The sequence below is a fragment of the Cydia strobilella genome, chromosome 20, assembly GCF_947568885.1.
Source record: "Cydia strobilella chromosome 20, ilCydStro3.1, whole genome shotgun sequence".
In the NCBI taxonomy this organism is placed as follows: domain Eukaryota; kingdom Metazoa; phylum Arthropoda; class Insecta; order Lepidoptera; family Tortricidae; genus Cydia; species Cydia strobilella.
The window spans coordinates 2,797,381-2,822,274 of record NC_086060.1 but is presented as its reverse complement, the minus strand read 5'-3'; the positions used below and the strand labels follow the sequence as shown (position 1 = coordinate 2,822,274).

The 24,894-nt window shown below is 40.2% G+C and overlaps 2 protein-coding genes across 2 annotated transcripts; one reads left to right on the top strand and one right to left on the bottom strand.

Annotated features, from left to right (window-relative positions):
• Positions 1-334: 334 nt before the first annotated feature.
• On the bottom strand, positions 335-11,289 carry LOC134750720 (zinc finger protein on ecdysone puffs). The gene is made up of 12 exons (XM_063685958.1): positions 11,140-11,289; positions 10,445-10,754; positions 10,086-10,249; positions 8,325-8,553; positions 7,859-7,987; positions 7,245-7,383; positions 6,741-6,850; positions 5,981-6,129; positions 4,906-5,074; positions 4,513-4,657; positions 1,201-1,302; positions 335-717 (listed from the first exon to the last, which is right to left on the bottom strand). The coding sequence occupies exons 2-12, from the start codon at positions 10,745-10,747 to the stop codon at positions 518-520; spliced, it is 1,839 nt and encodes a 612-aa protein (XP_063542028.1). The 5' UTR covers positions 10,748-10,754; positions 11,140-11,289; the 3' UTR covers positions 335-517.
• Positions 11,290-13,196: 1,907 nt separating this feature from the next.
• Positions 13,197-24,329, top strand: LOC134750445 (nucleolar protein 56). Its single transcript, XM_063685601.1, has 8 exons — positions 13,197-13,317; positions 13,388-13,592; positions 14,905-15,072; positions 16,608-16,806; positions 17,846-18,109; positions 19,013-19,167; positions 21,358-21,528; positions 23,696-24,329. The coding sequence occupies exons 1-8, from the start codon at positions 13,315-13,317 to the stop codon at positions 23,905-23,907; spliced, it is 1,377 nt and encodes a 458-aa protein (XP_063541671.1). The 5' UTR covers positions 13,197-13,314; the 3' UTR covers positions 23,908-24,329.
• Positions 24,330-24,894: the final 565 nt, after the last annotated feature.

The following is a 24,894-nucleotide window of genomic DNA, read 5'->3' as shown; positions in this document are numbered from 1 at the left end:
TTTATCAAATTTTATAGTAATTTAAATCGAAAAAAGTTAAACGACGGGGCATAATTAGCTGCCGTTATTATACACCAAATTGTGTAAAAATATTTCTCATGAAGTCGAAACTCAGACGGGAAAACGAGGATTACGGACAGAGAAATAAGTACTAGCTTAGAGTGTTCACTCCTCGCGTATACTTATTTGTAATAAAAATTTAACTTAATAAGTATTAAGTTTTAACCTCTCGAATGCCGGAACGCGGACCCACGCTAGCAGGCATTGAACTCCAATTATTAATTAATTGGAATTCAATGCCTACTGCGCGGATCCACGTTCCGGCGTTCGAGAGGTTAAGCAAGTTATTAATAATACGTTTTACCATATCTCTTATACAACTTATTTTTATTAAGTAAGATAACTCACGTGTGAGCAATCTAAGCTTACTTATTTTTTTATGGTATGGAGAAACAACCCACCATACTCTTAAAACAAATGCGCGGCGGTGTTGTGTGTCCTGCCCGCACTGCGCAGCCTAGTACCGGCCGCGGCGGGCGCGGGGCGCGCGCGGGGAGGCGCGCACGGGGGCGGGCGCGGGGGAGGGGGCGGGGGAGGGGGCGGGGGGCTCCTCCGCGGCGGGCGGGGGGGTCTCCTCCTCGGCCGGCACAGATTCCGACTCCTCTTGTCCAAGAGACTCATCGCCCTCCTCCTCATTCTTTTCCTCTTGATCGTGTTCTACAAAATAAATTCAAGATTACCTCCCTTAAGATCGGTTGCCCCAAACTGTTTGTCATCGTTAGAGTTCGCAAAACTTGCGCAACTAGAAATAGTACGTTACGATACGAGTGCGAAAGATGGGAAATGCGTAACGAGGGGCGATAATTTAAAACACAACCGAAGAGTGTTTTAAATCGACACGAGTTCCGACTTACCTATTCGCACATGTATCGTACGTGACGTTTTCAACCAAAAGGTACCACATTGTCGCTTGTCGATAAGGTTGACTTCGAATTGAAGCTATATGAAAATAGCGCCTTATTAACAACCGACAATAAGTACCCTTTTGGTTAAAAATGGCACATATGGCCCTTTAAATTTTCGAAATAGTTACGGGTCTAATTTAACTTCCAAAATTTGATCATCACTAACATATATACATACTAACATGTTAAATTAAATAAAAACTTGTAATAAAACTAAATTAATATCACAACTGACCCTGCTCGTCCTGCAGAATCTCATCGACACTCTGCTCCCAGTCCTCCAGGGCATCGTCCGGTGGCAACTCCGCTCCACCTTCAACTTCGCCATCCACCTCTTCTGCAAACCAATTACAATTATAACCTTAAATGATTTCAACCTTATTTGTAAGAGATTATATTATATTTTAAAATTATCAAAACATGATTCCACTAGTAGTTCCGATCGTAATTTAGCTAACCTGAAGCCGTTCATTGCCCCGAAATATAAATGTGCTGCATTCCGTGGCAGCTTCCGGTTCCAAGCTACCAAGTGCTGGAATGACTTGCCGCCGCCTATTAGAAACTGTGGTTCCAAATTCGGTTTGAAACGGAAACTGCGTGAAATACTTTTTGACATTCAAATTAAACCTGGAACCTAGTTAGTTATTTTTATTTATTTTTCTTGTTTAAAGTATCAAAAAATTGTTGCATTAATCACCCAATAAGTATTCATTACAATTACAATTATTTATTAATTAAATTAAAAAATTTACACATTAATACTATTCTAAATTGACATCATTTTTCATATACTGACATTAAATTATTAAAATTACAAATATTACAATGCATTCAATGACTATTCATTTATTATGTTTTTTTAAATACATATTAATACATCTTATTAATATTTATATGTCACTCCCTAAGGCCTTGGCAGAATAACAGCGTTGGAATTTGCCTCGCTTGCAAATTGCAACAATATGCTGAGACAGGGCCTCTTCCCTACTGCACACATTGCTGGATCCGTGTGTAATTTTTATGTTCCTAATGTGTGAATAATTCTATTTTTGTTTTTGTTTTTGCTATTATTTTTATATTCCCTTTTTTAAACATCTTTTTTCTTTCATCGTATTGTCCTGTGTATGTGTGTTTTATGGAATAAATGTCTTTCTTCTTCTTCTTCTTCTTCAGTTTGGTTAGAGATATGGGACACGGCAACCAACTGGTGTGGGTACATATCTGGGACACAGCATACGACAGATACAAGTTTGCGAACCTCTCCGGTACAGGCACACAATAAGTAATAGTCCTCGGATAGCATGGAGAGTTATTGTGACGGGTAAAGTTGAAGGCACCAGACCTCAGGGCCCTCCTCCTACTAGATGGTGTGCTCAAATCACTGCACTTATGCAATTAAAACTGCACGAGGCCATGCGCTTGGCGGAGAATAGAAGCCTATGGAGGAACCTGGTCTTCAACAGAAGGGCATGATGTCACGATCCTCAGCATTGAGGGACCGACAGAAGAAGAAGAGAAATAATAGTACTACCGTACAGAAAGGAAACTTCCTATAAAACGAAGTTTGACAGCGATTCAGGGACGAATCATGCTGTCCCTTTCTTATGTACGGTATTTAGGGTTGTCAAAATTAAGGGTATTATCTTATCTACACGCAAAGGGACGTCAAGTTGTGCCAACCCTAATAATTGCTTGGAGCAATGCTGAGCCGAACGGAGCCGAAAAAGCCCGAACGCTGTTTCCTAACCCTGGTATAGGTACGGATATGGGACAAAGCATTTCACGGGTACAGGAGTGCGAGCCGCTTCGGCATACGAAAGGTTAATATCGTGTGCTCACTCATTCATTTATTCAATACTGTTTTTGCGATTAATACTATGTAGCTGTGTGTAATCATTCATCTCAACTCTCCTGCCGATACTTATATCAACATTAAAATTGAAATCAAATTCAAAATTGATCAGCATTCATTACAACAGTGACAGCAGTCATAGAGAACTGTCAAACTTTTCTAACAAGCAAAGCAAGCGACGATGGCCGACAGCCGGTTTGATGTTGTTGGTTTAGATAATGTTTGGTTGGTTGGTTTGGTGCTCGGAGGTGCGTCGCTTCCAGTTGCCGCCCTCTTCGGCCTCGGCGTCGCTTGTTGGTCTCTGGACTGTTTAGACTCACCCTTTATATCGTCGTCTCAGAGTCCATTGGCCTCGTGCCCGTTCTCGGAGGTGCGGCGTCGCTTCCAGTTGCCGCCCTCTTCGGCCTCGGCGTCGCTTGTTGGTCTCTGGACTGTTTAGACTCACCCTTTATATCGTCGTCTCCGAGTCCATTGGCCTCGTGCCCGTTCTCGGAGGTGCGGCGTCGCTTCCAGTTGCCGCCCTCTTCGGCCTCGGCGTCGCTTGTTGGTCTCTGGACTGTTTAGACTCACCCTTTATATCGTCGTCTCAGAGTCCATTGGCCTCGTGCCCGTTCTCGGAGGTGCGGCGTCGCTTCCAGTTGCCGCCCTCTTCGGCCTCGGCGTCGCTTGTTGGTCTCTGGACTGTTTAGACTCACCCTTTATATCGTCGTCTCAGAGTCCATTGGCCTCGTGCCCGTTCTCGGAGGTGCGGCGTCGCTTCCAGTTGCCGCCCTCTTCGGCCTCGGCGTCGCTTGTTGGTCTCTGGACTGTTTAGACTCACCCTTTATATCGTCGTCTCCGAGTCCATTGGCCTCGTGCCCGTTCTCGGAGGTGCGGCGTCGCTTCCAGTTGCCGCCCTCTTCGGCCTCGGCGTCGCTTGTTGGTCTCTGGACTGTTTAGACTCACCCTTTATATCGTCGTCTCAGAGTCCATTGGCCTCGTGCCCGTTCTCGGAGGTGCGGCGTCGCTTCCAGTTGCCGCCCTCTTCGGCCTCGGCGTCGCTTGTTGGTCTCTGGACTGTTTAGACTCACCCTTTATATCGTCGTCTCAGAGTCCATTGGCCTCGTGCCCGTTCTCGGAGGTGCGGCGTCGCTTCCAGTTGCCGCCCTCTTCGGCCTCGGCGTCGCTTGTTGGTCTCTGGACTGTTTAGACTCACCCTTTATATCGTCGTCTCAGAGTCCATTGGCCTCGTGCCCGTTCTCGGAGGTGCGGCGTCGCTTCCAGTTGCCGCCCTCTTCGGCCTCGGCGTCGCTTGTTGGTCTCTGGACTGTTTAGACTCACCCTTTATATCGTCGTCTCAGAGTCCATTGGCCTCGTGCCCGTTCTCGGAGGTGCGGCGTCGCTTCCAGTTGCCGCCCTCTTCGGCCTCGGCGTCGCTTGTTGGTCTCTGGACTGTTTAGACTCACCCTTTATATCGTCGTCTCCGAATCCATTGGCCTCGTGCCCGTTCTCGGAGGTGCGGCGTCGCTTCCAGTTGCCGCCCTCTTCGGCCTCGGCGTCGCTTGTTGGTCTCTGGACTGTTTAGACTCACCCTTTATATCGTCGTCTCAGAGTCCATTGGCCTCGTGCCCGTTCTCGGAGGTGCGGCGTCGCTTCCAGTTGCCGCCCTCTTCGGCCTCGGCGTCGCTTGTTGGTCTCTGGACTGTTTAGACTCACCCTTTATATCGTCGTCTCCGAGTCCATTGGCCTCGTGCCCGTTCTCGGAGGTGCGGCGTCGCTTCCAGTTGCCGCTCTCTTCGGCCTTGGCAACGCGCTTGTTGGACTCTTGTTCGGCCTTCTCGGCTTCAACTTCGGCTGCTTGCTGTGAAAATAAGGAGTTAACGACTTTAAGTCTATACATATAATAGATATGTTGCGGTTGAACATACGTAAAGTATAGAAATGTTCCAAATTTGACACATTGTGCTTGACCACTTGGTTATCGCATTACGCACGAGGCCTTACAATGCCAAATAATACACGTATTAAAAAAAATTCCATATCTGTGCCAATCAGGTACTAGTTCCACTAATTCCTTACTGCCAAGAAGCAAAGAACCTTAACTCTTACCTGTTTAGCCTCCTGCTGCTGGGTCAGCAGCCGCGTGAAGAGCTGATGATGCCTCCAGGTCCTCAAATGAACTTCAGCGGTCTCATCACCGTCTAGGAGTTTGCGACACAACTTGCACTGAACGCAGTGGAAGGGTTGCAGGAAGGAGGCGCCTACGCCGCGCTCGGTACTAAAACAAATATAGGTAGTTTAACCCTTTAACAGCAAGCCTATTCTGTTTGGCGTCTGTCTTTCTGGACAGTTTGCCCTTCGGGCATCTGAAGCAACCTAACCTGGGGTCCGCTTGGTAACTAATCCCAAGATTACGCTTATGCGTAGGCACTAATTTTTACGAAAGCGACTGCCATCTGACCTTCCAACCCAGTGGGAAAACTAGGCCTTATTAGGATTAGTCTCGTTTTCTCACAATGATTTTCTTCACGGAAAAGCGACTGATAAATATAATTTCGTACATAAGTTTCGAAAAACTCATTAGTACGAGCCGAGGTTTGAACTCGCGACCTCCGGATTGAAAGTCGCACGCTCTACCTATCATACCTATCTATTGGTTTAATATGACTACCGTCAAAACATAACGATCCACCTATTCTTGCGATCGGCCGCCGACATATCGATACCCTGCATACATAGCCAAGGGATCTGTGTCAAGCAAAATTTTAAACAAATATATTTTCAGAGTAATTGGCATAAAAAGTAAAAACCCACGCGATTGCCATACATCTTCGTTTCGCATAATCGAATTTAAACTGTTGTGAGACATACTAACATTAAATAATTTCACGGTTTAGACTCACATGTTTTATCTTATCTTATTTGTTCCTGAGTCATGGGTGTTTTCTTTGTATACATATAAGTATGTATTTCTATATAAGTATGTATATCGTCGCCTAGCACCCATAGTACAACCTTTGCTTAGTTTGGGGCTAGATTGATCTGTGTGAGATGTCCCCTAATATTTATTTATTTATGTGTGATGAATAAACTATTATCTATCTATCCAGGTCTTCTCAGGCTGGTGCCTCTGTCAGCCAAAGAAACCCATATAACCGAGAAAACGTTAAGGGGGACTGTATACCTGTAGGCGGGCAGCATATCGGGTGTAATGTTGGTCAGATCATCACCCTCCTTGTAGTCCAGAATGGTGTTGTCGTTGTCCAGACTTTCCTTCTCAGGCTTCGCCTCCTCGCCTTCTGCTGGCTCTGTCTTCACCTCCGCCTCGCCGTCCTGTGGAATTAATAAGACTAGAAACAAGTACATACATACATATAGTTACGCCTTTTGCCTGGTGGGGTAGGCATTTCCCCTTTTTTTATTTTATTAATTTGGAGATCCAACAGCTGTGACATTAACATCAAAATTATAGTAGATACAGGACACACTTGCTATAATCCTGACTATCCTGAATTATCAATCGAATGATACAACTTGTGTAATTACTTTTTGAGAAATTGTCAGGCAAATCACATTTTAAGTTTTGTCCCTATTCACCCCGTCATCCCTATTCACCCCAGTTGATGGTACTGTGTTCGTCTTCTCGTTTGCTGACTATCACCAGGGGTGATTCGGGCAAACTCGGCTCCGTTCGGCTCAGCATTGCTTCGAACAATTATTAGGGTTGGTACAACTTGACGTACCTTTGCGTGCACGACCACAGATAATGACTTAAATTTTGACAACCCTAAATAGCCGAAAGGGATAGTACTATGTATTACAAAGGGGTAGCATGATTCGTCCCTGAACCGATGTCAAACTCCGGTTTTGTAGGAAGTTTCCTTTCTGTACGGTAGTACTATTATGTGCTATCACATAAAAAAAAATAAAAAAATTGTGTATACCTCGTTGCCTTCCTTTTCGGCGGTCTTTTCCTTGTCGTCTTGTGGCTTGCGGCGCTCCCGGTCCTCGCGCAAGTACGACTGCTCCATAGTGAGCGTCGAGATCACCATCACTGTTCAAATTAATCTTATTAAATTAAATGGGTAAGTTGTTTGTATTGTTTTTAGAATATTTGGAGGTTTTTACAACTAGAATAATAAAGGAAATTGTTAGGGTTCCGTACCCAAAGGGTAAAAACGGAACCCTATTACTAAGACTCTGCTGTCCGTCTGTCACCAGGCTGTATCTCATGAACCGTGATAGCTAGACAGTTGAAATTTTCACAGATGATGTATTTCTGTTGCCGCTATAACAAATACTAAAAAGTACGGAACCCTCGGTGCGCGAGTCCGACTCGCACTTGGCCGCCATCTTTATATGTATTTTGGATTTTGATGATTTGGCAAACACACACATACATAAAAGAGAAAACACAACACCCTTCCAGTCTCGTCATGTCATTTTACCTTCCGGCTTGGGCTTGGTGACCAGCTCATTCTTGTCATGGATGTTCCGGAGATGCTCCGCGCTGAGACGGTGCTCGTCCAACTCTATGCGAGTCGGCATCTCCTTGTGGCAGCATGTGCATGTTGGGTGCAAGTATTTCTGCAACAAAAGGGAGTAATAAGTATCTGCGTCATCAAACACAGAAAATCAGGTTGTATCTTTCCCGATAGTTAACGTACTGTCTGATTTTTGATGATCATTTGGGATAGTAAATACATTTTGAGCAACAGATTGTCCCTGCCTTTAGTGTCCTCATCGTCAGAGAACTCGGTGTCTGCTAGTCTGAACTAGTGTTGCGGTGGCCTACCTTGAGCTTGTGGTGTCCAACAGTGGTGCAGTGAACGGCGCCGTCCGTTGGCAGTACATGGCGCAATAGAAGTCGCGGGCTGGTTGCTGTCCGGATTTGAAACAAGTTACCTGACTATAACACAAGTTACCTGGCTCGAACACAAGTTACCTGACTGAAACACAAGTTACCTTGCTCGAACACAAGTTACCTGACTGGAACACAAGTTACCTGACTGGAGCACAAGTTACCTGACTGCAACACAAGTTACCTGACAGTACAAGTTACCTTAAGCTTGCGGTGGCCGACAGTGGTACGGTGAACGGCACCGTCCGCGGCGTACATGTCGCACATGGCGCAATAGAAGTCACGCGCTGGTTGCTGCCCAGACTTGCGCGTACGCTTCATCTCGCGGATCTGTCGTATACATGGAATAATACACTTTCGTTACCAACAAGATGGATGTCAATGCAAGGCAATTGAAAGTCCTCACTCTTTGACCTACCCAATAACTTATAAGTGGAATGTATAATGTATTTCATTGAATAATTCTATCCTAATATTTTAATAAATTTTAATGTTATACAAGAACTGAATAATGCTTGACTTGTAATATTTAAAATATTCTGAATAAATGTCAATGTCTAAGTATATTGATATGATATATGATATTATCTCATTTTCATAATTATTTTATAACAAATATTTTGTGTAAGTGCACAACAAAAAGAATATGCTAACAAATGATACCAACCTTATACTCCTGCCTCATAGTATCAGCAGTGAGCGCATAGCTCTCCGCAGTCTTCTGCATCATGATCGCATGGGCCCGGCCGCTCAGGTGGTTCTCGAAGCTCCTGCCGTCCCACATGCTCTTGTGGCAGATGTGGCACCGCAGTAGCTGGGCGTCAATGTCATCGTAGCGGGTCTTCGGGGTTTCCTTCTTAGAGTCATCATCTTTCGAGTCCTTGTCTTTGTCTTCGCTGTTGTAAACTTGTTTTTTTAAACGTGTATAACTAATTGTTGTTTAGGAGTCAAGTTTGAGACCAATACATTTTGGGAATAAAATGACATAATATTGTCTTCGGTTACTGCGATAGTTACTCATGAAATAAAACTATGAAAACGGATTATATCGCGTATATTGAATTTATAATACATCCCGACGTTTCGAACTCTTTACAGCGTTCGTGGTCAACGGGTGACTGAGGAAAAATTACAAAATGCAAAAATACCCACATACTAAAATAATGAACAATCATAGACTACAAACTTTAAGGCTGGTTGTACATGCAAAATCGGTTCATAAGGCTAGTTATACACTATAATTATTTTTCAAGTAAAGATATATATATATACGCGATAAAAAAACTATGCCGGCTCCAACCGTGGTGGCTTCCGTGGTGTAGGGTTGGAGCCGGCATAGTTTTTTTATCGCGTATATATATATATCTTTACTTGAAAAATAATTATAGTGTATAACTAGCCTTATGAACCGATTTTGCATGTACAACCAGCCTTAAAGTTTGTAGTCTATGATTGTTCATTATTTTAGTATGTGGGTATTTTTGCATTTTGTAATTTTTCCTCAGTCACCCGTTGACCACGAACGCTGTAAAGAGTTCGAAACGTCGGGATGTATTATAAATTCAATATACGCGATATAATCCGTTTTCATAGTTTTATTTCATGAATAAAATGACAATTTTAAACTCAAAACGTAGTGAATTTATGATCAAAATTGACTTCTAAATTGACTGCTATATCTTGCTCCTGAATTTGGAGTGAAGATATGGCATAATAATTCTAAATCAGTTTGAGTATGGTTTAGATAAGGAAAACTAAGAAGTATTGTACATTAATTCGTCAAATGCAATAAAATTGCATTATAACTTTACTGTGAATACTTTTAATAAAGCAAGAGTTGTGATTTGAGACACTTACTGGTAGTGTTTTATGGACCAGTACAACTTAGTCCTTCGTAACCCAACCCAACTCTTCAGATGACCCATGTTTGTATAACTTTTCAATTCACGTGAGAAGTATACTTTTGATTATCAAATCCTTTGGGAATTGGATTGGAAATGAGTATTAGAAGCTGTGCGAGTAAAGAATTAATCAACGCTTCAAGCATCAAAAGATTGTAAGTTGTACAAGTAAAATAATAATGATGTACCCAAAACAAATGAATCATGTAAGGAAGAGTGAATTGTCCACAGTCCGTCAGGTCACTGAGAAAATGTAACACTTTTTCTGGTGTCTTCTTTGTAGAAAATCTGAAGACGCAAGAAAAATGTGGCTCAGAGGAGAACCTCACGGACAGGCCATGTCCGTGGTGAAGACAACGTGATATTTGTGTCCGATCTCCGTTGAGGGTATGTCTAGAAATTTGTGTCCTCCGGAAGAGGTTTCAGAGTGTCTTAATGCCAATTAGGCTAATCGTAGGTGAACGTATTTTATACGCCAAGGAGTAACGTTAGAAGTGCGACGTCTGAACGCCGGAAGGAAGGCTTACCTCTCCTTGACAGGTTTAGCCTTGGAATCGGCTTCCTTTTTCGGGGAGTTCTTGTGGTGGTGGCGCCCATCATTGGGCCTGAACGGCTTACGATTCATGTTGATACGCTCACCCGTGCGACTGTTGTAATTCCCCGTACGCCGGAAATTACCCTGATTGCCCATCTAGGGGAGTACAAAAGTGTTAGTGCATGGCACATAGGCCTAAAGAGATGCTGAAATGTAAACTGTCTCATAAGTTTTGTTTTCAGATATGACATGAATGCCACAAGAATATTCAGAGCACATGCATTGGAACTTTATCATTAACAAGTAGAAAATCAGTTTGAGGAAAACCATGTAATTCAAATTTTCACTTACCCGATTAGGACCACCATAACCTCTGTCATAACGGCCCATGTCCGGTCCGAAGTCCCGTCTCATTGGCATGTCTAGGAGAGACGGTACAGGGTTCTGCCGCGGCTGCAGCAAGTTGATGATATTGCTGGCTAATGCCAGCGTAGCTTCGGTAGGGACACCGGAAAGCGGTAAAAGGTTAGGTAAGGAGCCGCTTGGCCCACCCCCCTGCCATGGCGATACTCCGGAACGCCCGAAGTTCTTCCCGCGATCATTGTGACCGTAGTCCATGCGGCGACCGCCCCCCTGAGGTCTTTGGTTGGCCATCTTCTACCTATATAAACGCCAAACGGTAATTTGCCGGTCAATGATCTGAATGTAAGATGGATGACAATTATATTGTAGTGCGCAATAGAATCGATCAATACGTGTTTTCAAATATACATGTTTGCATTTCAGCACGTAATCGCAAGGTGAATTTTCTGTACCGTTAATATTGATCGATATGATTCGATGAATCCGGTAATTAATAAACTTTACATTTAGATTATGAATATTGTGGTCCGTTCCTTTGTTGCGACTTAAAATATTTATAAACAAGTAACTATAAATAAAACATAGCACCAATGTTTTTAACGACTTCAACAAATTAGTTTCCAGCACTTGACCTATTATTGTTCTTATGTAAATTAGAGTACAAATAAATAAAAAATACTCACTTATTTAACTGCAACAACCACAAACAGCAATAAAAACAGAAATCACTATAATAGCGAAAACAGATAGATAACGTTAATAACACGACCGCAAAATGATGAAACAAAATGGCAGAGGAGATGAAGGAAAGAAGCCTGACTAATGGCGGATGGCGGGTTGGCGGGCCGGGCCGGGCCGGCGCGGCGCTACCGTACGGCGTTTACAAGTCAGTGTAGCCATAACAAAAAAAAACGTTCAGAAATTATTAATTTAGTAACGTGTAGCATGCAAGACAGTGACTTTCAACTTTCGCAAGTTTCGCAACCGGGCTCTCTTTATTACTGCTTCCTTTGAATTTTTTATTATTTGTAATTACAATAAACTATTTTCAAAGGACAAAGTAAAAGTATGAATTCCCAAGTAATACCGTGTTCAGCACAGAAAACTTCAACAGTAATTGCCTGCAAATTTGAAGATGGAGTGATTATTGGAGCCGACTCTCAAAGGACTTCAGGAGAATACATCAGCAGCAGAACAGCCAACAAGTTGATTAAGATTGATGACCGCATTTACTGCAGTGGTTCTGGATCAGAAGCCAATATTCAATTTATAATTGATAAAGCAATCTATCAACTGCAAGCGATTAAGGTAAACATTAAGGAAGTATCAGTAATGGCAGCAGCTTCTATTTTTCGTGAACTGTGTTATCAGAACCGTAACACTGCTGACGTTGACTTACTAATTGTTGGTTGGGATAAAATCAACGCTGGGCAAGTGTACTCAATATCATTTGGAGGCATGATGAAAAGAGAATCTATATGTGGTATTGGATCTGGTTCTCTGTATACTCACAGCTACCTTGACGCATGTTATACGGCAAATATGAATAAGGAAGAAGCCAAAGGCCTTGTGGAGAAGACGATTAAGTTAGCCATTTTACGAGATAACATGTCAGGTGGATACATAAATGTTATTGTAATTACAAATAGTGGAATAGAAATAGGATGCTGTGCTTAAATTAACTATTCTAAACGTTACCATGTTCTGTTACTTTTTCTTTTCAAAGGTGTATTTTAGGATTTTTAGGATAAGTAATTAGTGTTCTGCTTGTATATCGCATTATGGATAAATAATGAGTAATTGAATACGCTTTTAAAGCCAAGACTATACTTGTAAAGGAGTTAATTTAGCGTAGTGCTAAAACTTCTGTCGTTTGAATTATTGTCTAAAACAACTCGCTATTGTTTTGCGCTTGTATGTATAAAATTGATCATATGCATTACGAAGAATATAGGTACAGTAGTTAGAATATTATTCAAGTTCTTTATAAATTACCCATAATCACTTAATATACTGCAAATAAATATTTACTTATGATTAAATGATTTGGTTTAAAATGGAAATAGATGGTTTTTTTAAATCTTAGGTTGGTAGAGTTAGACCAAGAAAAGTCTGCAGAGATTTTAAAAGCACACGCAGTGCCAGCGTTATTTTTACGTCATAATTTCATAGAAGTGTGACCTTTTAGATAACACGCACTGCGTGTGCTGTCAAAATCTCTGTAGACTTCTCTTGGTCTAACTCTAGAATCGTCCAATTTCTTGGTCCAATGTGCATTGCGTCTCACTCTCTCACTAAGCAAAATGTGAGCCGCAAATACACATTGGACAAATAAATTGGACAGATGGAATACCACCCTTAGTTATATAATGATTTAGGAATATCCAAACCAAAATACTAATCACAATTAAAATCAAAAAAATCTGTTTAAAGTTCTATAATTTAATATGTTGATTAAATAAAATTTAAATACTTTTTGTTGTATTTTAATGTTACCATATGCATAAAAATAGGGGTTTCTGAACGAAACGATGTGTAATCATTTATACGCTAACAATTTTAAAACCACAATCTTATATTGTATTTTCTTTAAATAGTTTCGTTGAATTTTAAGTTTTTTATATTAAACGTGTGTCACTAATTATCGACGATCTACAAAATGAGCTATTATTAAGAAATTATCTTTTATTTATGAAATTAATTTGGCTCAAAAAATAAATGCCAAGATGTCACATGTGTCTCAAATTACGTAAACCGTAGCGACATAACCTCACTTTCCCAATGCGTTATCGCGCAATACGGCGTTGATTTAACGCGTGTTTTTATTTTATTAGAAAAAATGTGGTGAATAAACAAAAATGGTGTGTGCTACCTTCCTCTATTGTATACGTGTTGTCCATGACATGTTAAATAATATGTAACTTGTTGCAGAGTAAGTTATATGTTCTTTACGAACATAGTGCGGGCTTCGCCCTCTTCCAAGTAGCGGAGTTTGAGGAACTGGCAGCATTCCTGCCGCAAGTCGAGGAGTCTGTGACTGACCTGCAGCGGTTCAACTCTGTGGTCACACTCATCGCGTTCCAGCCCTTCAAATCAGCTATTACCGCTTTGGAAAATATCAACGCAGTGTCTGAAGGTTTGCCGACATTTTGTAATTTTAGATACATTTTGATAATTCATGTGGTTTTATTTGATGCATATTGGTAATAATGATAAACGTATGCACTTTTTATTTATAATTTAGTGTGAAACTACTGAATGTTTATTTTGTATTATAATTGCTTTACCTTTGGTAAACACCACACGTGTTTTATGAATATGGTGCATTTTCTATGAAAAGGGACCTTATTGTCGATTGGCGCTTACGCCGCACAGCGTCGCGCGGCATTGTATTTATATATCGGAGCATCGTTAAAGATGGCGTAAGCGCCATCGACAATAAGGTCCCTTTTTTATAGAAAATACCACATATAAGTTTATTGCAATGACTAAAATAACTATAGTTGCCTCCCAAGCGTATTATTTCATTGTTACTTCACCAATTTTTATATTGAAATTGAAAAAAAAAAACAAATGGTATTACTTTATTGAGTCCCACTACCCAACGCAGTGGCTTTAAATCTAACAATGATTCTAGTCACACATTCAAAGTGGGTACATTATTGCTTTACTAAAACACATGCAGGTTTCGTCAGTAAATCTGTGTGCACCTAAGTATTGCTACAAGTTTATATTTGAAGGGTACACGGAAAGAACATGTCTAGTCACTTAAGTAACATTTTAAGTAATCACGGTTTTAAGATTTGAAACCATGTCAAAATGTATGGTAATTCCGTGACCAGGTCTTTTTTTAACAAAGAAAAATAGTTGTGTTACATATATTATACAGTGGTAGCAAAAGATATAACCAATAGTTCATTAAGAGCTCTACATTTTGAAATGAAAATCTCATTTTCTCAAAAAAGTGACTAGACATGTTCTTTCTGTGTACCCTTCATTTCTTTTTGTCAGTGAAACAAAAAATATGTGTACTTTATATAAAATAATATTATATAGCTTAGGCCTTAGAACTAAATTCTCAAACCAATAATTTTATTTTAGGTACCAGTATCTAAGTTATTGTTTATGGGTTTGTTAATAAAACAGGTTACCTTAAATTTAATATATCACAAGTTTTATTATCATATTTAGCAAATCTCCGAATACACAATTCCACTAACTTCAGTTCACAATCACATACACTAGTACCTTAAAAAATCTATAAGATAGTTTTTAAGAAAAGGTATTCTAACATTTATACTCATTACGGGGGTTACATCGTCACTGAGTGACGAAACCCCATCCTCAAAAAAAAAAAACTAACACAACATACTTGTGTAAAGTTTTCAAATACACAGCCAAAGTGCAAGTTTTTAAGTTGTGTTACTCAATCAAAATCTCATTACCAGGTATCATACCCGAGGATTTGAACCTGTTTCTGGAGGGAGCTTTGCCAAAGCGCAAGAAGCGTGGAAAATGCAATCTCGGTGTGGCCGACCCCAAACTTGGTGCTGCCATCAGCGAGGCCCTGGAGATTCAGTGCACCCATGTTGGAGCCGTTCCAGAAATACTGCGAGGTGAGAGAACAGCTCTTATGTGTGTTCAAGTTTATACTGTATGAAATTTAGTCTTACATCACTAACAGAACTAGATTAGTTATCTAAAACAGTTTCCCTATCAACAATTTTACATGTTGTAATTAAAATTTCGCTAACTTTGGAGAACACAGTTTGACACTGATCCCTCTGCTAGAAAAAACCTTGTCTATTTAAAAAAAACTGATGCTACAGTCTGCCAAGAAAGAGTAGAAATTAAAGTGGCAACACTGTAGTTTTGTCCCAGTTTTCTTAGATTGATTTGAAAGGAACGACACTACAGTGTTGCCACTTTTTAATTTCTACTCGTTTTTGCCAGACTGTACTCAGTGATTTGGCCAATAAGGTATGTGATTATTTTATTTGAATGGTATTATTAGTAGTAGTAAACCCTTTATTGCACAAAACAAGTACATAACACAGAGAGAATACAGGAAATGTGTACAAAGGCGAACTTATCCCCTTAAGGTATCTCTTCCAGCTAATTAACCGAGAGAGATACATACGAAATTGTAGTCAAACTAAGATAATATGTAAGGTATTATATACTTAATTGGTCGAACAACCGAAACACGTGATTTTTCTTGAACATTCTGAAAAGAATAGAGGCTTTTTGTCACAATTGAGTTTGGTCCCACTACCCAACGCAGTGGCTTGAAATCTGACAATGATTCTAGTCACATATATTCAAAGTGGGCACATTATTGCTTTACTAAAACACACGCAGGTTTCTTCAGTAAGTCTGTGTGCACCTAAGCATCGCTACATTTATGTGCTTTCATCATAATTAACTGATCATCTGATTCTGTAGACCGTATGTATTGGCAATAAGGTTTACAAATTGTAAGTTATCTGATGTAGTGTACACAATGGCACTGTAAACTCAACTCAATAGGGGATATTACTGCAATGTTCTGCCACCAGAGTGCAGCACTAGCCTTTTTAGTAAACCATAGAGTAACTTATACATACTGTACCTTTAACAGGTTTTTGATAAGTTTTCAGAGATAATAAAATATGACATTGATGCATCAAGGCGGTTTGTTTACAGAGGACCTACCGGGAAACGCGAATCAGAAATTTCGCTATCTGCCTCTTTATCGCTCGAATATGCAAGTGACAGAGATGTTAGATAACGAAATTTCAATTCTCTTGTTTCGCGATAGACCCTCAGATCGTGGCAATGGCGCCCCCTACGCACAGTTTCGCGTAATATTCCCTATTGGGAGCAATAGTCTTAAAATCTTTAGGTTTTGAATTTTCGCTAAAAAATTTCTATGTATAATTTTTAAGTACTGGAGAGAGCTGCTGCAGCTGTAATTGTTATGGATTTTACCGCATAAAGTGCCTAGTTTAGAACCTGTGTAATCCTTTAAACGTATATACAGCCTTTTCCGATTTGCCCTATAGTTTGACTGGTAGAAAAAGCCTCATAGCATTAAGTTTGAATTTTCTACATAAAGTTTTTTGTGCGATAAACATTAAGTAAAGTTTTATATATAAATGAATTTCCACAGGTATTCGCCACCACTTCCACGCACTCATCAAGGGACTGACTCTCAAGGCATGCAGCGTAGCGCAGCTCGGTCTGGGGCATTCATACTCCAGAGCCCGTGTCAAGTTCAATGTGCACCGAGTGGATAATATGATCATACAGTCTATTGCACTGCTGGATCAGTTGGACAAGGATGTCAACACATTCTCCATGAGAATCAGGTAAATAGTTTCAAGGGACTTTCAAGGTATGCAGAGCACAACTGGGCCTCGGGCACTCATACTCAAGAACCCGTGTCAAATTCAAAGTACACAGAGTGGACATGATCATACAGACAGTCTATTGCGCTGTTGATCAGTTGGCCATGGATATAATTTTTCTACGAGAATCAGGGGTGGTATTTGGTGGACAAAGACCAAGGCTTATTAGAACTACCAACATATTTAAAGAGAGAAGAAGAAGAAAGAAAGGAATACATTTATTTAACGCCACAACATAGTACATAAAAAAAGGCATCCAGACAAAAAAAAACATTTGGACGCCAAAAAGGATCCCCACTCAGCATAATGCCGCGGAAAACCGTGGCGCTGGTTTTCTGTGGGGACCTGACTTAATCTAGAATTAATGGTGTAGCCGCCGTGCAGGTCTCGACGACAAATAAAAAGACTTCGATTTGAAGTAAACTTATAATCAATAGGTGCTGGCTACTTTACAAGGTACAGTTGACGTAAACGGTTAAAAGTGTAGAAGTGGTGGTAATAGTATGGAGGCTGATGCTAAAGTGGTTAAGCTAATTTTGAATGTTAGAATGGCAGTCTAAATTTAGGTGCCTCTAATTGGCCGCGATACAGGTTATGTGGAGCACTCCTATTGGTGCATTTAAATAAGCCTCCGCATAGTAAGCGAGCCCGACGGCTGCGTTTTGCTACTGCATTATACACATAAAAGGTTGCGTTCGCAACAAATGGCGACACGTACGCCAACGACACACAAATAAATTAACATAAAAACACAAACATTATTAAACATAGAAAATTAAGACAAGTAAACCAATAACTACCGTCTTTGAGAGTAAGAGTGAGAGTAGTATTTATTACAAAGTTACAGAAAAAAAGCCAAAGAGAGAAATTGGACAATAGTTTGAAATAACAAATACAACACAATGCTAAACAGGATCCCTTCCTCCCCACTCAGCATAATGCCACGGCATATTTGAGTAATAATGTAGTAAATCATATAAGACACCACTTTCCTTCACAGAGAGTGGTACTCCTACCACTTCCCAGAGCTTGTCAGCATCGTCCCCGAGAACTACCTCTACACCAAGTGCGCAGAATACATCAAGGACCGCAAGTCCCTCTCCGAAGAGTCGCTGGAGCCCCTCACCGAGATCCTGGGCGACTCTGAGAAGGCCCAAGCCATCCTGGACGCTTCGAAGATGTCCATGGGCATGGATATATCTCCGGTGGACCTGATTAATATACAGATGTTCGCTGTGAGGGTTGTGAAGCTTAGTGATTACAGGTTTGTATTTATAAAATAGCTTAAATCTTAATACCAATTTTATTGGTTTATCAGGACCTCAAGTTTCTTTCTGACCTCTTTCTCTAAAGTTTTTGGAACCTCTCACCAAAATCCTGGGTGAACTTGGAGAATATCCAAGCTATCAAGATTGGTTTGAAGACATTTAGTGGTTTCTTTAACTTAGGACTTTAGGACAATATGTGTCGTTTGCAAGCAAAAGGTACCACATTGTCGCATGCCATAAGGACGCTCTGACAGGTTTTTCGTATAAAGATACAAGCAATTTTCGTCCTTATGGTAAGCGACAATGTGGTACCTTTTTATTGAAAAGTCACATATGGCCAAGATGAGTCCAGGGCAATAATGTAATGATAAATGGCTATTTTATTGTGACGTTTCGGATTTTAACACTTATTTATATTAGACAAGAGTTTAAAACAGATACTTGCTAAGAACACACTTTACTTAAACGTAAAAAAATTGTGTCCCATTACCCAACGCAGTGGCTTTAAATCTAACAATGATTCTAGTCACATATATTAAAAGTGGGTACATTATTGCTTTACTAAAACACACGCAGGTTTCCTCTGTAAGTCTGTGTGCACCTAAGCATCGCTACAATAATGTTTGAGTAAGTAAGTAAGTCTATGTACTGTTAGCATCATGTGATTCATGTGTAAGATTGTTGTTCTTAAATGTGATGTGATGTCGCGATTTCACCGGATGGTCTCATCGGAAGACCAGCGCTGGAAGTAACCAGCATCATGCTCAGATGAGTCAGATGCGACCATTTCATGGCACTTTCTAACTATTTTTTGTATACTTTTCTTTTCTGTGTTTGTGCTTATGAATAAATATTTTCTATTTTATTCTATTCTTTCTAATACATACTTTGTTATACAGGAAGCAGATAGCGGAGTACCTCCACACGAAGATGACCTCTGTGGCGCCGAACCTGACCACTTTAATAGGCGACCAAGTCGGTGCTCGCCTCATCTCCAAGGCTGGCTCTCTGACCAGTCTCGCCAAGTACCCGGCTTCCACACTGCAAATCCTTGGTAAGTTAGCCGATTGAAATGCTACATTTCACATAACTGTCGGCTGATTTTTAGGGTTCCGTACCCAAAGGGTAAAAACGGGACCCTATTACTAAGACTGCTGTCCGTCTGTCTGTCTGTCACCAGGCTGTATCTCATGAACCGTGATAGCTAGACAGTTGAAATTTTCACAGATGATGTATTTCTGTTGCCGCTATAACAACAAATACTAAAAACAGAATAATATAAATATTTAAATGGGGCTCCCATTCAACAAACGTGATTTTTTTGCTGTTTTTTTCCGTAATGTTACGGAACCCTTCGTGCGCGAGTCCGACTCGCACTTGGCCGGTTTTATTTAAATATGTTAATAGTGACAAAGGTTGTGACCTTGAAAACCCGCCAAGTCATTGTGAAATACTAGAACTAAAAGAACCATGAAATTTTTAGATTTCGAAATTGTTTCCTACTAATGACTTGATTTACGGCAAATGTCACTGAGAAGTCATAAGCAGACTAAATGTGCTGTGCGACAAAATACAGTAGAATTCGCATATAACGACATCAAGGGGAAGTGATAAAAACGTCATACCAAGCGGATGTCGTATTAAGCATAGTGGATTAACTTCTTACCTTTTTTTTTATACCACGTCGGTGGCAATCAAGCGTACGGCCCGCCTGATGGTAAGCAGGTACTTTTGTTAACTTTTCCAAATTAATCTCAAATTCCTTTGTGAGAGATGCCTTGCATTTTCATCTGTCATCAGTCTAAACCTACCAGTTATTTTCTACAGAAGCAACAGCAGTCAAGTTTTACGTTGGTGTCATGCAGATACTTTAAATTAAATTCATATTTTTGCATATAACAAATAGCATGAAGAGTTTAATGGCTGAAATATAGCTCAGTCCCACTACCCAACGCAGTGGCTTTAAATCTAACAATGATTCTAGTCACATATATTCAAAGTGGGCACATTATTGCTTTACTAAAACACACGCAGGTTTCTTCAGTAAATCTGTGTGCACCTAAGTATCGCTACATTTTTTTAATTTTGCAACAAGAACATAAAAATCCAATAGACATAGACATAGACATAATTTATTGGTAATAAGGTATTACAGGTCACAATACATGCGGTTCTTTAGACCTGCAATTGAGGATCTTCAAAACACCCATACAAAATATCACTTCTTTAGAGGGCTTAGACCAGTCAAATTTGGACTGTGAGTGGCTCTTCTCTTTAAAAGTTTGCCGACCCCTGGCCCCTATTTCACCACGGCTACAATTGTCAGTGACATATGTCTAGCGACAATTGTCAAGCGACAGGTGACTAGGTAATAATAGTAGTAGTAGTAGTAGTAAATCACTTTATTGTACAAAACAAAAATTGTTAACATGAAATTCATATAAATTTAGGTACAAAGGCGAGCTTATCCCTATAAGAGATTTCTTCCAGCTAACCTTAGAGTAAATGAGTGGAAAATTCGAATTAGATAGATAGACAAACTTACAGAACTTACAATAATATTTAAAAAGGAAAACTACAATATTAACGTCTACGAATAACTAAAATACATCAATAGCATTATGCAATAAAATAAATATGTACTAGCATACATAAATATATAGTACTAAATAAATATTAAATATATAAATATATATATGTATATATATAATATAAATAAAATATATATATTAGCACTCAACCAAATCACAGTTCGTGGAAAAGCCAAAGCTTTTTCAGATTAACTTTGAGTGATGCTACAGACCGGGACCGTTTGAGCGACAGGGGCAACTCGTTCCACAACTTCACCGCGCGCACTGTGAATGAATTTGCGTACGTTCGAGACTTATTCGAAGGGATAGCAAGCGTAAGGTTAGCACTAGAACGTAAGCGGTGATTACTTCCTTCAGCCAGATAGTTAAATCTCTCGGTTAGGTAAGATGGGGAACAGGGGTTGAAGAGTATGTTAAAAAGCAACGACAGAACATGCACATCCCTGCGCTGGCGGATCGGTAACCACCCGAGCTGCTTACGAAAATAATAATAATTCTAAACTATAATTCTACATATATGTCATATTTTGTGACAATTGTCGCACCTGTCACCGATGTAAAATTGGGGCCCTGGTCTAAAAGAAAAGTATAATTACTAGTTAGCAATAATAACTTGTATTGAATTATCATGAGTTTATTATTTTTGTCCCCAGGTGCTGAAAAGGCGCTATTCAGAGCTCTGAAGACCCGCTCAAACACGCCCAAATACGGTCTCCTGTACCACTCGACCTTCATCGGACGCGCTGGACTCAAGAATAAGGGTCGCATCAGTCGCTATTTGGCTAATAAGTGCTCCATTGCCTCGAGAATCGATTGCTTTTCTGGTAAGTTCTCTGCTATGTTCTGCTGTAAATAAATAAATATTAGGGGTATTCATACACAGATCGACCGAGGCCCAAACTAAGCAAAGCTTTATATACATATATATATTTTTTAGTTTTATGTCATTAAATTGTATTTTTGAATTTATCAAATAATATAAATTGTATGTACTGACGATCATAATATAAATTCGTGTAGATTAGTCTAAGATAATTTATATTGTAATTTTATATTATGAGAATTCATATCTAAATCTAAATCTTGCTCTACGGGTACTAGGCGACGATACACTTACTTAAATAAATAAATATAAGCTGGTAAACAACTTTGTCAGTTGAAAAAGGCGCGAAATTCAAATTTTCTATGGGACGATAACCGAACGTGCCTAGATTTTTTAAATTTGCCGCTTTTTTCTACTAACGGAAAAGGCTTGACAGACCAGACTTTACATCCATACTTAATATTATAAATGCGAAAGTGTGTCTGTCTGTCTGTTACCTCTTCACGCTTAAACCGCTGAACCGATTTAGTTGAAATTTGGTATAGAGATAGTTTGAGTTCCCGGGAATGACATAGGGTAGTTATTATTCCAGAAGTCATACATTAAGGGGGTGAAAGGGGGGGTGGAAGTTTGTATGGGGAATCGATAAAAAGCAGATTGGATAAAAAATAAGCTACCCAAATTACTAACTCCACGCAGACGAAGTCGCGGGCAAAAGCTAGTACTTATATACATCTAAAGCTTGCACACTTTGATCTATCGCTATGCAGTCTTATCTGCTTGCGGTAATAACAGATGTGCTACAATATATGCATTACAATTAATTCGCAGTTCTGTTTGTCTTTGGACTGAGAATAAGATAATCATATTGCTACAAAGTTTTTTTGTGCACATAATCATCATTGGCCATTACTCCCGAATGTATTGTGGATTTGGGTGTTATAACTCGTGTTGTGGGTATATATAGTCGTCCATGTCGTGTCCGACAACGGCGACCTTTACAAACTCCTCTGATGAGCACGTATATGGCTCGCAAAACCGAACTTTGTTTTAAATATCCGGTCGCACTGTGCACAATAAAGCTTCCCTTGTTCATTATAAGTATATGCGTAGAACGGCTTAGGTCGAGACTTCCGTTGAAGGCGCTTTTGGTCCAGGTGTTCAAGTCGAGCTTCTTCGAAAGTAGCTACACCTTCTCTTACCTCATTGCGCCATTCCGGTGTCTTAACCGCAAGCTCCTCCCAACGCTCAGATGGGATGTCGCAAGCTTTGAGATGGCGCTTGAGAACGTCTTTATACCGCAGAAACTGCCCCCCGTGGCTACGTTTCCCATCCTTGAGTTCCGAATAGAAAACGGATTTAGGGAGTCTACAGTCATCCATGCGACAGACGTGGCCACTCCATCTTAGTTGGCTTGTTGTGGGTACTTAGACAATGATATAACGTACAAAACGGTACTTATTGTCGGCTGTCAATAAGGCGCTATTTTCATATAGCTTCAATTCGAAATAAACCTTATCGACTAGCGACAATGTGGTACCTTTTGGTTGAAAACGTCACATATGTGTCGCTTAACTCCAAACTCGGGTAAATCCATTCGACCCTCAGCAAATATACCTTTTCTTGATACCAAAATCGCGTAATCTGACAGTTGGATTTACCCGAGTTTGTAATTAAGCGACTCATACACCTATAATATTTATAAATACTTTAATACATTGAAAACACCTATGACTCAGGAACAAATATTTGTGCTCATCAGACAAATAAATGCCCTTACTGGGATTTGAACCCACGACCATCGGCTTCATAGGTTTAATAGGGAATATTACGCGAAACTGCGTAGGGGGTGCCACTACCACATTCTGAGGGTCTATCACGAAACAAGAAAATCGAAATTTCGTTATCTAACATCATTGTTACTCTTGCATATTCGAGAGATAAAGAGGCAGATAGCGAAATTACGGATTCACGTTTCCCGGTAGGTCCTCTGTAAACAAACCGCCTTGATGCGTCAATGTCATATTTTATTATCTCTGAAAACTTGTCAGAAACCTGTTTAAGGTACAGTATGTATAAGTTACTCTATGGTTTACTAAAAGGGCTAGTTCTCTGGTGGCAGAACATTGCAGTAATATCCCCTATTAAACTACTACTTCCTTTCACAGAGTCCCAAACAACAGTCTTCGGCGAAAAGCTGCGGCAGCAAGTCGAGGACCGCCTCAAATTCTACGAGACAGGAGACATTCCCAAGAAAAACATCGAAGTAATGAAGGAGGCCATGGAGGAAGCCCTCAACGCGACGCAGGAGCTGGACGCCAGCGCCAAGAAGAAGAAAAAAAAGAAAAAGAAGAAGGAGGAGGTTATGGATGTGGATTAGTGCCTCGGATATGTCGGCGGCCGATCGTAAAATCAGGCCTATTGTAAAGTTTCTCTGTAACGTTTTGACGGTAGTCACATTAAACCATCACTACATAGTATAAAACAATCTGTCTGTGTGTATGTATGTTTATTTGTATTAAGTATATGTGTAAGTTTATCAATATAGTTTATATTCATTTAGTCTTGGTTACAAATTCATTTACTTTAAAAGTCACTGCACCTACTTCATCTTTCTGGTTCAACCCATTGGTTGACTGGTAGAGAATGCCTTAAGGCATTAAGTCCGCCTTTTGTACCTTCATGTATTGTGCAATAAAGTTTAAATAAATAAATGTCTGTCCCTATGTATGCTAAGATCTTTAAAACTACGCAACTGATTTTGATGCGGTTTTTTTTTATAGATGAGTGATTTAAGAGGAAGGTTTATATGTATAATACATCAGCATTGCACCCGTGCGAAGCCGGGGCGGGTCGCTAGTTAGGGAATATTACGCAAAACTGCGTAGGGGGCGTCACTAGCACAATCACAGAGCCTACCGCGAGACACGAAAATCGCATGTTCAGTTTCTGCCTCTCTATCACTTGCATATTCGAACGATAGAGGCAGATAAAGAAATTAAGATTTTCGCATTTCGCGGTAGGCCACCTGTAAACAAACAGTGAAGACTTGTCAAAAAAACTGTTTAAGGCATAGTATGTATAAGTTACTCTATGGTTTAGGATGTGCACTAATGCTGCACTCTGGCGGCAAAACAATGCCGTAATACTCCCTATAGAATCAATAGATAAGTAGGATATGTTCGTTATGTTGCTTCAGATGCCCGAAGGGTAAACTGTCCAGAAATAGGAGTTCCGTCGTCTCAGGGAACGAGACAATGATTTTCACGTTTCACGATATGTCTAGATATTACGTGATCTGCCTTTTACGATCGGCCGCCGACAGATATATGGATTACTTCTAGCAGGCAAAATTACTATTTAGTCT